Genomic DNA, 17,144 nt, shown 5'->3' on the forward strand with positions numbered 1-17,144 from the left:
CGTCCCATTTCCGGTCCTTATCTTTGAATAATATCCTGGAGAAGTTTTCAAAAATAATTTGCGTGAAATGGGTTGAGGGGGAACATGAAAGTGGTTTCTGATGTTTAAAAAGTGAGGATGGATGTTTCAAGTTGTCATCTTAACCTTTATGAAGTGCCATTCATAGTATCCAAATTAGGATACAGTATTTTCTAGGATACAAGCCATCATATCTTATACAACACTACTGATTCTTCCTTGTCGTTATCCGGATTTGATCCAGTTCAAAGCACAGCATGTCGCTGCATGTATTCAGAATAGAATTTCTTCAAAGTCAAACGCTAGCCAATTATTTCACACTGCTTGGGTTTACTTGCAACTCATGAAGCACTCCTAACACTTCATCATCAAAATCAGGGAATTCATTATTTCACATTCCTTTTCTTTGAATGAATCGTGATGAAAGGTGATGCCTACCTGATTTTGCCGGCTGTTTTGTCCACAGAATGGCGTATCCGTGCAGAGAGCTGGGTCACAGATGCTAATAGTAAACTGTCCAACACCGCCTGGGGGGAAACAACAAGGAAAAGAGGAGGTCTTATGTAAGAGGTGTTTCAGTAAACACCTAAAATAGCATAATAACTAGGACAGGCAGGGATACCAAGGCTATATGCAGTCACAAAACCATGAGGATATTAGATGTACAATAGCTTATTTTTGCCCGAATTTCCCAGAAACCAGCATCATCCATCATTAATATAGTAATAACTGTGTTATTAATAACCTCATAAGGATCGGATCCCTTTTTTCCCATTTTTGCCTAAAATGACATACCCAAATCTAACTTCCTGTAGCTCAGGCATTGAAGCAAGGATATGCATATTCTTGATACCACTATTCTGCTGCCATATTCTGCTACCATCTAGCGGCCAATTTAGATTTTGGCCGCTAGATGGTAGCAGTGTATGTGCAAAGTTTTAGACTGATCCAATGAATCATTGCATTTCAGTTCAAAATGTTATATCAAGACTGCTAAAATGTGCCTAATTGGTTTATTAATACCTTTTCAAGTTACACACTGTTTCATCAATAATACAGTAGGTTTCTGAAGGGATAGGGTCAATTCACCCTGACGTCAAGTCCTTTTGGTTGATGGGCTGTGTTTTGTCTCTCTCTCTAACGACTGTTTTTCAAACGGTTTTTTTTTTATCTCAAACTAGTAATGTTGCCATTGTCATTATAAACACACATTGGATAAAGACAAGCTGAAACAAACTAGAAACCAGGCTAAACCAGAGTACAATCAAATACTTTCACTTTTTTAGTTTGGATTTCAAGCGGCAACAACTCACGTCCTCTCTGTTCCAGGTCTGGCGGCGAATGGCGCGGGGACCCTGTCTGTTAGAGTTGCGTGGCCGGAGCTCCACGGGGCGGACGTTATTACCCAGAATGCTCTCTGTTGACGGGCCGCTCCCCAGATTCAAGCCATCGTCAAAAACTCGCTCCTCCAACTGGGCAAAGCACCCAATACAAAGTAAATTGTTTTCTGATATATACAGTACCAGTCAAAAGGTTGGACACATCTACATCATATGTTGACTCTTTTCTACATTGTAGAATAATAGTGAAGACATCAAAACTATGAAATAACACGTATGGAATCATGTAATAACCAAAAAAGTGTTAAACAAATAAAAATGTATTTGATATTTGAGATTCTTCAAAGTAGCTACCATTTGCCTTGATGACAGCTTTGCACACGCTGTAACGTCTGCTTCCAACTCACACTCTCAAACACGTAGATCCCCTGAACGCAGCTCACTCTCCAGATCCCAATCACCTGAATTCTGATCACCTGTTCACACACCTGTATGTCATTATCACAAACTATTTAGTTCAGTTCTTTCCACCCCATCACCGTGAGGTATTGTTTGTTTTGTGACACACTTCTATTCGGAGCGCTGGTGGTCCTGTTTAATAACTATCCCGTGTATGATAGTTATTGACTGCCTCACTAACGACGCCTTTTGACTATTCCCTGCCTGTATTTTAACCTATTGTATTTTAACCTATTGCCTGATCTCCCAGACTACGTTACTAGCCTTTTCCCTGCCTGTACTGTGTATGACCTTCAGCCTGCCCCTGGACCCAGCTACCTGCCCCCTCCTGTGGTTCTTTACAATAAACACCTGCTGCGCCCAGTGCTTGAAACCAGCTCTCTGTCTCCCATTGTGTTCATTACACACGCTTGGCATTCTCTCAACCAGCTTCATGAGGTACTAACCTGGAAATCATTTCAATTAACATGTGTGCCTAGTCAAAAGTTCATTTGTGGAATTTCTTTCCTTCTAAATGCATTTGAGCCAATCAGTTGTGTTGTGACAAGGTAGGGATGGTATACAGAACATAGCCCTATTTGGTAAAAGACCAAGTCCATATTATGTCAATAACAGCTCAAATAAGCAAAGAGAAACGACAGTCCATCATTACTTTAAGACATGAAGGTCAGTTAATGTGGAACATTTCAAGGACTTTGAAAGTTTCTTCAAGTGTAGTTGCAAAAACCATCAAGCGCTATGATGAAACTGGCTCTCATGAGGACCGCCACAGGAAAGGAAAACCTATAGTTACCTCTGCTGCAGAGGATAAATTCATTAGAGTTAACTGCACCTCAGATTGCAGCCCAAATAAATGCTTCAGAGAGGGCAAGTAACAGACACATCTCAACATCAACTGTTCAGAGGAGACTGCGTGAATCAGGCCTTCATGGTTGAATTGCTGCAAAGAAACCCCAACTAAAGGACACCAATAATAAGAAAAGACTTGTTTGGGCCACGAAACACAAGCAATGGACATTAGACCAGTGGAAATCTCTCCTTTGGTCTGATGAGTCCAAATTTGCGATTTTTGTTTCCAACAGCTGTGTCTTTGTGAGACGCAGAGTAGGTGAACGGATGATCTCTGTATGTGTAGTTCCCACCATGAAGCATGGAGGAGGGGGTGTGTGAGTGCTTTGCTGGTGACATTGTCTGTGAATTATTTAGAATTCAAGGCACACTTAACCAACATGGCTACCACAACATTCTGCAGCAATACGCCATCCCATCTGGTTTGCGCTTAGTGGGACTATCATTTGTTTTTCAACAGGACAATGACCCAACACACCTCCAGGCTGTGTAAGGGCTCTTTGACCAAGAAGGAGAGTGATGAAATGCTGCATCAGATGACCTGGCCTCCACAATCATCGACCTCAACCCAATTGAGATGGTTTGGGACCACAGAGTGAAGGAAAAGCAGCCAACAAGTGCTCAGCATATGGTGGAACTCCTTCAAGACTGTTGGAAAAGCATTCCTGGTGAAGCTGGTTGAGAGAATGCCAAGAGTGTGCAAAACTGTCATCAAGGGAAAGAATCTTTGAAGAATCTAAAATCTAAAATCTATTTTTATTTGTTTAACACTTTTTTTGGTTACTATATGATTCCATATGTGATATTTCATAGTTTTGATGTCTTCACTATTATTCTACAATGTAGAAAATAGTACAAACAAAGAAAAACCCTTGAATGAGTAGGTGTGTCCAAACTTTTGACAGGTACTGTAAATCCACAATATTCACAAGGAGCAGGTGTCAGGGCCCGTATTTATATAGCTTCTGAAAGGAGTACTGATCTAGGCTCAGTTTTTAGAATTTAGATCATATTCCTAGATCAGCACTCCTACTCTGAGACGCTTTATGAATATGGGCCCTGATATGTACATGTAGCTCAGACTTTTGGGGAAATCATGTCTGATGTCAACAGCTACATAAAGTGGGATTATTGCATCGTGGGATGTGTAGTACCATGGCTCCTGGGTCAGTGGCAGCACTAGCGGCTGGGCTGACTGAGTCGATCTCTCCGGCCACGTCATGGATCTCCCTGGCCAGCATGGCCAGGTCTTTGGCTAGGTCCTGACTGATCCTGTCAACATACAGGGAATGAATCAGTTAAATACCCTTGATTTGACTTCTAATGTGTATTATTGTGCGTATATAGTGCAAATAGTGAAATAATGAATGTTGCAAAATGGATACTTTTGAGGTTCAACTGGTTCTCAAAGTAACTTGCTCCCCTATAGAATTGACCCTATTATATTGTATAGGCCTAGTGAGATTGCTCCCCTATAGAATTGACCCTATTATATTGTATAGGCCTAGTGAGATTGCTCCCCTCTAGAATTGACCCTACAGTTTCTCTGTATATGTACAGTACAGACTGCTCCTCCATACCTGGCGATCTCTTCACTGTGAGTGGTCCAGTCCTTCATGTACTCCTCCTGTTCTCTGCCTGCTGACTGCTGCCTCAGAGCCGCTATACCCCCCGGACTGGGCGTGGCAGGGGCGGAGCCACCCAGCTGGGTCAGCCGCGGCGACGCAAACTGCCGGGCGGGACCGCCGTGCTTGGACGGGTGGCGGTTGGAGCCGAACTCGTCCTCCGAGGTGGAGGCGTAGTCCATGGGCATCCGGCGCCACCGGCCACCCGCTGGAGTCAAGAGAGGATGTTTTGTCAGTAGCAGTAGTAGTGATTGAGGGCTTTACCACTACTAGATACACACAACTGTCCATAGAGAAGAGATTTTACTTTTACTATGCTGAATAATGACAGAACCTACAAAGACTATAGCACAAACATGATACCAAATCAAACATTGCGGTGGATAAGAGAACAGTCACTTAGAAACACTACTTCTGTATCAGACAGTACAGTATGTTACCTGTGGGGGTGATGTAGCCCTTAGACTTGTCAGGTAGTTTGGAGGCGCTGTTAGCCCTGGCCCTGGGTATTATCCCTCCCATGTTGCTGACTCCTCTGAGTCCCTGTCGGACGGCGTAGTCGGTAGCAATGCTACGAGCCCCTATCCCCCGGCTACGGCCCCCTGTGGCCTCTGAGTCACTCTGGGCAGACGGAGATCCCATCCTGGGCTTCCTGGGCTGGGCCAGGGCCTCAATGCGGGACAGGCCTCTCCGGAACCCTGGTCCGGGAGCCGCGGACCTGGAGCTAGTGGTGCTAGCCTCGGAGGCTACGGACATCCGGTCCATGTCGGCTGGTTCGGTATCGGAGGAGTCCCCCAAACGGGCACGTCTGAGTATCGAGGCCCGGGTGGGCCGCACCTTGGGCAAGGTGGTGGTAGGTTTACTGAGGGTGTTTGTGGTGGTGCTGGATGCCTGGGTGTTTTTAGCCCGGCTAGCCTTGGTGCTAGCCTCCACTCTGGTGCTTCCGGCCTGGGTTCTGGCGTGGGAACTGTGGGAGCTAACCTCCTGTAAGGACGGTTGGGAGTCGGAGAGAAGGGAGTTGGAGTTGACGTCGTCATCTGTTAGGTCCAGGGAGGTCCAGGCACGACCAGCTTGGCGGGTCCCTTGTCCTCCAGATGGTCTGGATTTGGGTTTCCTATCCTGGGTATCTCTGGCTCTGGTAGGCCCCTTGGTGGAGGAACACAGCACCGTCTTCTCCCTCTCTTTCTGCTGGGCAGTTAGGGTACGTCTCTTCTGGTGGACCACCTTCCGCCCTCCGACGCCCGCTGCCTGGCTAACGGTGCTGGTGGTGTCCACATCCGACTCGGGCGACAAAGACCCCTCGATGGACTGGCTAATTGGTTCACCCAGGTCTGATACCGTTGTCTCCAGAAACGCAGCCACCGCCTCTGAGTCCTTCTGCCGGGTGGTACCATCCTCCCTGCCCTCCTTTGTCAGTATTCGTGCCCCAGTTTGCGTGTCAATCCGTGGGATGAGCTCCTGGGGGACGTTGGTGCTGGGTCTCTCCACCGTAAAGCTCTCTTGTCTAAGAAGCGGCTTCCCAGCACTCTCCCTTTCTTTAGCCTTCTCCTCCATCTCCTTCTTCCTCCTCCGTGCCTCCTCCAGTCTCTTCCCCCCACTATTCCCTGGCCGAGGAGGCAGTTTCGCCAACACAGTTTCTTTCCGGCTTCCCGCATCTTGGTTCTTCGCTGGAGAGCCTTTTTTCGGACTTCCTCTGGTGCTTCCACCAACACTACCAGCCTGGCTACCCCCACCACCTCCACCACCAGGCTTGGTCCTCCCTCCTCTCCCCGTCTCCTGGTTCTCCTTCTCCTGGAGCTCAGTGTCCTGTTTCTCCCCCACATCGGAGGGGCGGTGAGCTGGACCAGGGGATCTTCTCCCCCCTGGGGTTGTCTCCTCAGTGGAGGGGAGCTGGGGCAGGGTTCTCCTCTTGCGCTCTGTATAGCTGGTGGAGGCCATGGAGGCAGAGTGACTGGACTCACTGATCTCAGCTATAGAGAGACAGGGTATAAAACATCATAATCATTTCTACACAATAATATCTACTGTGTCTAACTAACTCTCATATATTGGCAATATAAATACCCAACACTTTTCTTTATTCTAGTTATTATTGACTTTATACTGAAAAAGGTGGTATGACTAATAAATGAAAAACAACTGAAAAACAGCAAAGCACTTCAATTTCAGAACAGGTCTAAGCCCAGCAGTAGCACCTCTGTCCTCGGTGTGGTAGTGGACATGGGACTCCGCTCCAGAGCCCTCAGGGTCAGTCCTGATGTGGCTGGCTGCCAGAGTAGCCCATTGGGAGACCCACCTGGGACCGCCCACAACCAGCTCCTCTGGGAGAGACTGGAGGACAAACAGGGGAGAAACCGAAATTGAACAACACCCAGTCCCCAACATAAAGGGGAGAGACTAGAGCACAGGGGAAGACGAGGACAATTTCTACTAGTCAGAGTGTCACAGTGGCATGTACACATCTATTATTTACAGGTAAAATGCTTAGGACTACTTCAAACACAACTGCACTTTTGAGAGCATGTATCCTTTCTTTATAAAAACTTGTATTTTTTCCCCACAAGGAATGGCATCAAACTTTAAGCTTTCTTTATGTGTGAGGTCTGTCGTAATCTTGGGAGTATAAAAATAGCAAATCTACAGTAGTGTCTGACTTGGAGTTGAACCCCTTCACTCCTCTGCAATGGAGATTCTCTGTGTAGACAGACAGAAATGCTGTTACCTCTGGTTCGATACGTCCAGGCTTGCCTCTGTCTCCGGAGCCTGGCCTCTGAGTGGTCAGTCTCTCTCTCTGGATGTCAGGATAGCCCGCCACCCTGGACAGAGTCTGGTAGTCCTCCACACCAAATACCTGGGCCAGAACATGGACTTCAATAAATATTCAACCAAACATTCAATCGAGAGGTCAACACAATGTGGGATCAGTGCACTTGCACAGTACCACTTGCAGTAAATACGAGGCCATGCCCTTGACAAAAAGACACCAATTCTGGGACTAATGACTGTGTAAAATTGTTATTCAGATGAAACAGGATTCAAATGACAGTTTAAGCTCATTATTTACCATCCCCACCTTGTCAATCATTCTCCTGGCCTCCTCCTCTTGGTTATCTTCGTTCTCTATCTCTATGGTATAGGTCCCCCGGTCGCTATAGTCATCTCCACGGCGATTCTGAAACCCCTCCCCAAGTCCTATCGGTTGGTGTTGGTCGCGGTGGTAAGGAACGGAATCCTTGGTCCTCTCTCTCTCTCTTAACTCTCCTCCAATGGGTGCCATTTTGGAAGTTGAGGACCTGTGTCGTCGGGCTGGGCTATCTTCCTCGGCAAAGAGTCCCTCTGGGACGTTGGCACGCCCCTCTCGTATTTTGACCCCTGACCCCTCTAGTCGGCCGCCCCACAGCCCCCTGGAGTGGTCCTCGAGGGCGGCCCGGCGTTGCTCGCCCAGCGCGGCTGCGTTCTCTGAGTCGCTCTGGGTACCGTCCTCGTGTTTACTACCTGAAACGAGAGAGAAGGGGGTTGGACGTTTGGTGTGTGCAGTTATAATCCTATGAACCTATTGGGTTGGTTTCCCAGACACGATTAAACATAGTCCTAGACTATGAAGCGCTTTCGATGCGCATGCTTTCAAATCAAGGACTAATCTTAATCTGTGTTTGGGAAACTGTCTCATAGTGTAATAACTGTGTAGTGCTATGTAATGTAATAGCAAGAGGACTTGCTGACGGAAAAATCTCAATTCTATTCTTATGGTGATTGGTTGATTGGTCCTACCTTTAAGACTCTTCAGCTGAACCGGCACATCACTCTTCACGCTCTCCCCGTCGTCCTCCACCACTCTGTCAACCGACTCCGTACGGGCCAATGGGATCTCGTTCTGGGCCAGCCAATCAGCTACTTTCACCTCCGCCGCCACCATGGCAGTTTGCAGGGCGCTCAGCTCCTCTCCCGCGCCCTTCTTTGGGGGCCGTTGCCTCACCTCCGGCACCGCCTTTGCCACCCGGTCCTTAACCGCCACCTTATTGGACGCCTGCAGGTCAAACTCGATGGTGAAGGAGGCGTGGCCCTGGGGGACGGCTTCAAGGCCGGAGGCGGGGTTAGTGGTGGTGGCGCCTTCCATGTCTTGGGAGGGGGGTTCATTGGTATAGGAGGGGATCTCGAAGTAACTGGGCTCCTGGCTTGAGGTATACAGGCCATTCTCCTGGGCCCCGGCTGTTGTCTCCTTGGGGTCTTTACAATCTGTCGTTTGAAGCAGATATCAAGATGGCGTAATACAAGGACTTAGACTTTGAGATTCAATTGCTGTCCTATGCTACCAGAAAGGCAAACGTCTACTGTTATCTGGTAGGGTGGTTTTTGATGTATAAACAGGCACACAGACAGACAGGCAGACAGACAGACAAAGTGAAACACAGCTAACTTCAGTCTGTATTCCAGGCTAGACAGCATCTACCTGACTCAGATCTCTCCTGCTTCCTGTCAGTTGTCGTCCCATCCTGCTTCCCAGAGTTCTCATCGTCTGCGTCCCCGTCCCCCCACCAGGAAGGCTGGCCATACAGAGGGGTGCCCCTTTTTAGTACTGCAATGTCCCCTGGGAAAGAAACAACACCAAGGTCAGTGAGAAAGACACAGATTTGGTTTTGAACTGAAATTGTGTTTCCTCACAGTCTTCCAAAAGACTATTGTGACAGAACAAGTTTAACCTCCTAGTTTGTCTACCGCAGGTATCCGCGCATTGCCTTCGGAAGGTACACCAAATAAAAATGTGATTCACATACATTTAAAAAATATATATATATTTTTTTATAAAAAAAAAATAATTCTTCACATTTTCAAACAGTCCATTTATATTTTCCAACAGGGCTATACATTTGGGTGAGGTTTTTTTCTTGCATGAGTAGCCTCGTTTCACTGCCAAAAATAGCGTTCAGTGAAATAACAACACAATGTCAAATACAGGTAGCCTAGTCAAATAATTAACATCCAATCACATTACCAGTTACTCTCTCGCGGGAATTCCATTAACGGTCCGTAAGTAGCCAAACGTAGCTGCTGCTCATTCCGTTTGCTCGAAAATTGATAAATGGTTAAAAAATATTAGGCCGGCGTCCATAGAGACACATACCAGCTCTACTGGTAGTACTGCTACTACTACTAGCAGTACTACACCTGCACCTGTCGACGACACAAGTTGTTCTGCTTCCACAAGCACATCAGATGCTAGCATCAGTTATTATACATTTGTTGCTAGCCCAGCTAGCATGTACACAACCAGTTGTGAATCTGATGCAGCCAAAGAGCTACTGCCTCCTTACCCGGGAAATCACCGAACAACAGACAGGGACGTTGGACCATCGAAGAGGCACAAATATGATGAGAACTACATTGATTTGGGGTTAATTTATATTGGGAGTAGTGCCTTTCCTCAACCACAGTGCGTTATATGTGCAAAAGTACTATCTCACAATTCGATGAAACCTTCACTCTTGCGCAGACATTTAGAAACAAAACATGCCAATTTGAAAAATAAGCCACAGGAGTTTTTTGAGCGAAAATTAAGACAACTTTCGTGTATAAAAGCAACAGATACCATTAATGAGAAATGAGAAGGGGCTAGAGGGGGCTAGAAGCGTCTTATATGGTGAGCTACCAAGTGGCTAGGACAGGCAAGTCCCATACTATTGTGGAGGACTTAATTCTTCCTGCTGCCGCGGATCTGGCAGGGACAATGCTGGGGGAAAAGGCCAAAAAAGCTATACAGACAATGCCTTCATCAAACAACACTGTTTCACGATGCATCAGTGACATGGCAGGAGATGTTTTAAAACAATTACTGCTTCGCATACATGCCAGTGAATTCTATGCGTTACAGCTGGATGCGTCACCAGACCTGGCGGGCCTGGCACAGCTCCTGGTATATGTCCGTTATGTTTATGGGGGGTAAATTAAGGAAGACATCCTCTTCTGCAAACCACTGGAAACCAGGACAACAGGAGAGGATATTTTAAAAGTACTGGACAGTTTTGTCACATCAAATGGACTTTGGTGTTCAAGATGTTTTGGTATCTGTACTGATGGCGCGAAAGCCATAACAAGTAGACATAGTGGAGTGGTAATGAAGTGTGCAAGCAGTTGCTCCCGACACCACTTGTGTGCACTGCAGCATCCACCGAGAGGCTCTTGGTGCCAAGGGAATGCCTGACAGCTTGAAATACGTTTTGGACACTACAGTGAAAATAGTTAACTTTGTTAAAGCAAGGCCCATGAACTCTTGTGTATTTTCTGCACTATGCAATGATATGGGCAGCGACCATGTAACGCTTTTACAACATACAGAAGTGCACTGATTATCAAGGGCCAAAGTATTGACACGTTTCTTTGAATTGATAGACGAGCTTAAAGTTTTCTTCACTGACCATAATTTTCACTTGTCTGACCACTTGCATGATGATGAGTTTCTCACACGACTGGCCTATCTGGGTGATGTTTTTTCTCACCAGAATGATCTGAATCTAGGATTACAGGGACTCTCTGCAACTATGTGTGGGACAAAAGTGAGGCTATGATTAAGAAGTTGGAGCTCTTCTCTGTCTGCATTAACAAGGACAACACACAGGTCTTTCCATCATTGTATGATTTTTTTTGTGTGTGCAAATGAACTCAAACTTACGGACAATGTCAAATGTGATATAGCGAAGCACCTGAGTTGGGTGCGCATTTACGCAGGTAATTTCCTGAAACGGATGACACAAACAACTGGATATGTTATCCCTTTCATGCGCTGCCTCCAGTCCACTTACTGATATCTGGACAAGAGAGCCTCATCGAAATTGCAACAAGTGAAAATGTAATTTAATCAGAAGCCACTGCCAGATTTCTGGATTGGGCTGCGCTCAGAGTATCATACCCTTGGAAAATTGCACTGTTAAGACACTGATGCCCTTTGCAACCATGTACCTATGTGAGAATGGATTCTTGGCCCTCACTAGCATGAAAACTAAATACAGGCAAAGACTGCGTGGAAAATTATTTAAGACTGGGACTCAACCCAACATTTCAGAGTTATGTGCATCCTTTCAAGCACACCCTTCTCATTAGTTATTCACAATTAGTTATTCACAATTTTCTATGAACAAATAAGGTTTTATATGTAAGATGGTTAAATAAAGAGAAAAAGTATTGATGATTATTATATTATTGTTTGTGCCCTGGTCCTATAACAGCTCTTTATCATTTCACACTTGTGACAAAAGCTCACACTCATTCTTATATTTAATAAATGTATTGTATAGTGTGTGTAGCAGGCTTACAATGATGGTAAAAAAAAAAACATTTGAGAGTGTGCTGACCCTGGTTCTAGAGGGGGTATGCAGCTGGAGGTTGAATGTTTGAATGGGTACGGGACTATAAAAAGTTTGAGAACCACTGTTCTACTGCAATGTCCCCTGAGAAACAAACAACGACCTCTGCAAATTCGAACTACCACTTTGTACCCACACAAGTCCCCAAAATACATATTGTGGCAGAACAGTTTGACCTCCAAATTTGTCTCCAAGTCAGAGCTCTTTAGAATCACATTAAGGTGACAGCCTAGTGTAGGAAACTAAAAATACAGGACACACGGTTGTCACAGCACAGACTGTGTGGGTGTGTGGCATCGCCAAAATCCTGTCACCTCTGTCATCTAGTCCTGTCATCTCTGTTAACCTAATCCTGTCACCTGTGTCACCCTCCAAGGTCCATGCAGAGTGCAGACCCTCTCACCTGCCAGCTTGTCGTCCCCGGCCCCCTCTCTGCTGGTCTCAGGGGGTTTACTACCCACTGCCACCGCCCCGTCGGAGCCACCCTCGGAACCACCCTCGGCTGCAGCCTTGACCTCTACTGCAGGTCTGGATGGTACCGGAGCAGCTTCTGGAGGCTTTACCATCTGCAGCAGGAGCTGACTATTAAACTTCTCATGCTGATAGACGAGGACACAGAACAACACAGAGAGGAGATGAGCTCACACCATTAGAGATATGATTACAAGGGTAAGTCTGATAAGGAGCTCTTCTATGTTTGCACCAACATACATGGGACAATCGATCCTTGCATCAGTGAAATTATACAGTAGTCACAGTCTTGGTTGTAAGCATAGAATTTTTGTTGTTGTTGTGCAAATCTCAATTGGCATCAGTTCATGATTCACGCAAAATCAGAGTAATGTATGCATGTAGAACTCACGTTAGGATTCAGACAGGCCTAACTGAACAATGTATCACCAAGTTCCTCAAAAAGTATGGTTTTTGTCGTTCGAACAAAAGCAGTGAGGTTTTGCCACATGCAGCAGAAACTGCCGCCGTTCTTGACTGAACATAATCTCCATTAAACATGCACCAACCAGCGTAGTAGGAAAAAAAGGTCTTTCTCAGAGCTTTTCCTTTCATAGTACTTTGTAAGCGTATTTTACTGGGGCTCTTTCTCAATTCATATTTCCTCGAGTCCTCGCATCCTCTCTCCTTGCCTCCTTCTCAAAATGGATGGGAGAAGAAAGTCAGAGGGGAGGGACCTTGGAACCTCTCCTCCAATATGGTTGAGAAAAAGGCGAGGAGATAGGATGATAGGAAACACAGAAAGAGAACTAGCTATTTCTTTAGCCTACTGTCCAACCAACCTTTAGTGCTTCCTCGGGGACATGGAGCTCTCCTCGCACCACAGTGAACAGGTTGGTATGTGAGACAGGTTAAGGAAAGGTGATTGTACAGCACAGGCTTAGCTCTTCACAGGAGATAGCACAGATATTTCACATTTTAGTCGTTTAACGGCATACATTCTTATTCAGAGCGACGTACAGTCCAGAAACAGATATGCTAATCTATTATGCATTAGACACAGTGGTAAGTTTGAAAGGTTAGATGATTTTTCAGGCAGCATATTAAGAGGGATTACGGTACAGTTTTATATACCCGTATTCTGGTCTTGAAGTCCTTTTTTTTGTCGCTGTCATTCCTATTGATGACATTTCAATGAACTACTGTAGGCTAAGCTTCAAAGACAAAATGGCACCATGACAGGATATCATATCCAAACCTCAACTTGTCGTCAATTTTCAAAGTGATATACACCTGCTCCTGTATTCTGACATCATTCACAAATGTCTGGAAGGAAAGGAATATCATTATTAGCAGTTTAGAACAGGTTACGAAGCACATGAATCATTTCATATTCATATTTATTATTCAAATCTGACTTAACCCCATTCAGGCTTCCCAGGTCCTTGACTTTATGTTCGTCCGTGGTTGGTTCATAGTTGATAACGGCATGCTGTTTGTCCACACTGCGGGACTAAAGACACAATAATCCAGTCAATCAATATAATCCTGCTAATCTCTTTATAATCCAGATGACATAGATTACATTTGGTCCTGCAGACACCTGCAGCAGTGTGACCCACTAGATTTCGAACCCAGGTCTCTTGCCAAGGCTAAAGCCTAGAGATCAGCTCTGGGAGCTACCGCACGTCTTCAGGTTACTCATCATGCCAGAGTGGTTCATCGACGCACCTCCGTAACGTTAGCAGCGGTTCTACAGTTTAGGCATAACGGCTACAGTTGTTGGGCTGGCGTTCTCCAGTACCCGGGTTCGAGTTCCGTTCTGGACTCGCTACAAAACGAAATATGATTTACCTGTAACATGAGTTCACAGTCGTCTCGACCAACAAAGATCATCTCCCAGGGGAGGCGGTGCCTCATGCCCCCGCCACTCACCAGGAACCAGGAAGAGACACTCATCTCTGCCACGTCCACTGCCACACCTGCTCACCTTTAACCCCTATGACACACTGTGTAAGAAGACAAGGGGCTCCACTCAATCAGTGTCGCAGAAGTTCAACGGTGCAGCGTGAATGAATGTTTAAAGGCCACGTTCCCCGGCGTTAGAGGAGACTGCATTCGCGGTAACCGCTGCGTATCTCGGCTCAATGGGACATGACCTTTAAAATGTAGATCACACAATCTGTAACACTTCAGCAATACAGATTGAATAGAGCCCACGGTCAGCATCAGTTAGAACAACCAGTCATAACATCCAACTGTAAATGGAGGGAACACAATCATTACCCTTTTTATTGAAGCATTTGATATGGCTGCTCACAATGTAAAGAGCTTTGTCATTTTTGTCTGTAAATAAAAAGCTCTCTACCAATCAAGTGTAGGCCTATTATTATAATGTATTATCGACACAACATTCTAACGACTTTCGACAAAGTCGAATGAAGGGGATGGATACGAACCTAAAAACAAACAGGGATAAAGTGAACAACTTTGTCACACCTAAACTCAGCAAAGAGGTTTCTTTAAACTAAATGCCCAGCACACTAACCTGCTGGTATGACTGGACCTCGTTGCTAACAATGAGGCTTTAGAATAGGCTACATTGCAACCATTCCAGAAGAAATTAGATAATATGTCACTGACTGTTTGACATCCTGCTTAACGGCCACATTTAATTACGGAGTGTTTTGCCGGGTCACCAAACCAAAGTCGCACTGAACCAATGTCACTGAACTGAGAGTGGTCGTTCAGTGATGGTGGATATGTTGTGTCACAGCAGGCTGGAATACAGGCTACCTGTACAGGATCTAAACAACGACCATCACTGTTGGATAGTTGATCAGATGGCTTAGATAGACCAGGCAGACCAACCTGAGAGACGTGAAGATACTGTATGACATGAGTATGACTCAGGACAGGCACAGAGATCACAGCAGGTACACAGATAGAGAGAGAAGGACACACACACACACTGACAGTCAACCCCATTTCCGCTCAGAAGAAACATACCATCTGGTGCTCATTTTTTGGTCATAATTCCTATATGTGTAGGCCTACGGTAGCCTACATAAAAACACACTATGACTATATGGCCTAGCAAGCCTGCCGTTCAGGTTGCAGTGGCACAGGCCTCCATAGGCAATGCTTGAAGGGGTATGGTACTGGTAGGCCATGCTGACTCACGATGCCCCATCAGTGAAAATGTGATTTAGCGCGATGTAATCTAATCAGGCACCTTGTCATATCTTGGCCCCGAATGAGGGTAGATGATTCCTATGTGAATGCGACCAGACAGTCCTGATTCCCCATTGTGGAATTGGATTGGTTAACCCTCTATGCGGCCTCGGTCTCGCAATTGTGCCCGACGTTTTTGCATTGGTTTCGTTGCCGTCTCTCTCTCTCTCTCTCGTTCTTCCCCCTTCTCTCAATTACAGAGCTATATCGTAAATGACAGCTCATCATTTATCTCTGGAAGCTACTGTAGATGGCCCTGCCTGAGCATAAAAAACAACCAACCCTGCGTTAGCGACCGTTCAGTTCCTTATTTAATAATATTTAATAATAATAATAATCATGATTTGTTTTTATTAACATAGGCTGTTTTGGATGTACTAGACACCATATTGATTGATGAATGGCAACTGATGCTGCAGTTTTTCAGTCTGGTCGGTAACCTTTTGCGGTTGAAAGCTTATATGACATTTTTTTATCATAATCGATAGCTTAAAAATATGTGGTATTACGAGTGCCATTTAGGGCAACGCGTAACACCGAATTACACATATAGGTATTTGAAAGGCGTAAAATAATAACCCATCACGTGTTGTTTAGGTCGCCAATTTGATGTGCTGGCTGGGCTGTACCGTTATGGACGACATAGCCTGGTACCCTCCGACACAAATAGCCTAGAATGTTCATTTCGCGGGCCTTCTTTTCTTTAAGGCAGGTCGCGGGCAAATGCATTGTCTGGGTGTGGTCGGATACGGCGGAGTAATAAAACGTGCATCTCACTCACCTTTTGTCAGGTACGGAGTATTCAGCATCCGATTTGTATCCTGTAAATCTGTTGATGCACGGTGCGGTCACATACAGTGAGGGAGCCTGATGCATGCCCAGCCCTGGTCCCCGAGCGCTTCTCTTCCTTCGCCTCGAGGTGGCGCTGCGCTGATGTACAACACAACAAGCCAAGAAGCCAAAGGCAGTCCACCCATTCATGCTACGCAATGACAACAACAGCGCAATGAGCGCATCTTCTTGCGTATGACGTTGAGATGTAAACTGTAGTCCAGTGGTTCCCAACCTGTTTCTGTTGCGGTACCACCAGTTTAATTAGGCTCTGCTCAGAATATCCCTGAGGTACCCCCACATGTGCATTTGACCCCGAAGCCTATGGTCTCGTGAGTGTTCTCACGTACCGCCAGGGGTCCTGTACCCCTGGTTGAGAACACCTGTTGTAGGCTACTGGGTTCATTAAGGTTGGTCAATGTTGTCCCATGAATATGATCCAGTTGTTTTGATGTAGCCAGATGCTGCTAATTCGCGATGGTTGCAGGAAACACAAGTGTTCTTCATTTCTTTATGCTGGAGGCTACTGCATGTGCTGGACCGAAGGATCACTGTCACGTCATGTGGTCTGTTATGGGTGTAGTGACAATGTTTTAAGTAGGCCACTGGAATTAGTCCTAAAATGTTGAGCATGTGGAAAATAGTAAATATTTGTTAGATTGCATTGCCTTACGAATTGTCTTATGAAACAAACCTTTATAGACTGTAGGACTTCACTTTTATTTGATAATAGGCTACCATGTCAATAACCCCTCATGGACAGATTTTAGTTCTGTGTTTCCCGAGATTACTTGATAAAGGACAACTGTTAATTTGAGGTTATAACCAGCAGAGGGCAGCCCAACTCTATGTTTGTCTGTGAACCAATGGAGCATGGTTCACTGCCGTGGTGGGTGACTGCCAGGTACCAGTACAGTGTGTGTGTGTGTGCCTGCCAGTAACCAGTAATCAGGGGCTAACATTGCTGCCAGCAGACTCTC

General features: G+C 45.7%; 1 protein-coding gene across 1 annotated transcript in view; it reads right to left on the reverse strand.

The window, feature by feature from the left end:
- LOC112247412 (centrosomal protein of 170 kDa-like) overlaps positions 1-16,247 on the reverse strand; it is a 28,626-nt gene extending 12,379 nt beyond the window's left edge. Inside the window, exons 1-17 of the mRNA XM_042303895.1 lie at positions 16,115-16,247; positions 13,954-14,108; positions 13,523-13,612; positions 13,347-13,425; positions 12,942-13,000; positions 12,053-12,248; positions 8,742-8,879; positions 8,063-8,527; positions 7,365-7,786; positions 7,014-7,142; positions 6,487-6,622; positions 4,732-6,261; positions 4,247-4,499; positions 3,821-3,938; positions 1,332-1,490; positions 457-545; positions 1-35 (exon numbers count right to left, since the gene is read on the reverse strand). The exon at positions 1-35 is cut by the window's left edge and continues 59 nt beyond it. Coding sequence (XP_042159829.1) covers positions 1-35; positions 457-545; positions 1,332-1,490; positions 3,821-3,938; positions 4,247-4,499; positions 4,732-6,261; positions 6,487-6,622; positions 7,014-7,142; positions 7,365-7,786; positions 8,063-8,527; positions 8,742-8,879; positions 12,053-12,248; positions 12,942-13,000; positions 13,347-13,425; positions 13,523-13,612; positions 13,954-14,058 — 4,003 coding nt within the window. The 5' untranslated portion in view covers positions 14,059-14,108; positions 16,115-16,247. The remainder of the gene's footprint in view (positions 36-456; positions 546-1,331; positions 1,491-3,820; positions 3,939-4,246; positions 4,500-4,731; positions 6,262-6,486; positions 6,623-7,013; positions 7,143-7,364; positions 7,787-8,062; positions 8,528-8,741; positions 8,880-12,052; positions 12,249-12,941; positions 13,001-13,346; positions 13,426-13,522; positions 13,613-13,953; positions 14,109-16,114) is intronic.
- Positions 16,248-17,144: the final 897 nt, after the last annotated feature.

The sequence above is a fragment of the Oncorhynchus tshawytscha genome, linkage group LG02, assembly GCF_018296145.1.
Source record: "Oncorhynchus tshawytscha isolate Ot180627B linkage group LG02, Otsh_v2.0, whole genome shotgun sequence".
NCBI classification, from domain to species: domain Eukaryota; kingdom Metazoa; phylum Chordata; class Actinopteri; order Salmoniformes; family Salmonidae; genus Oncorhynchus; species Oncorhynchus tshawytscha.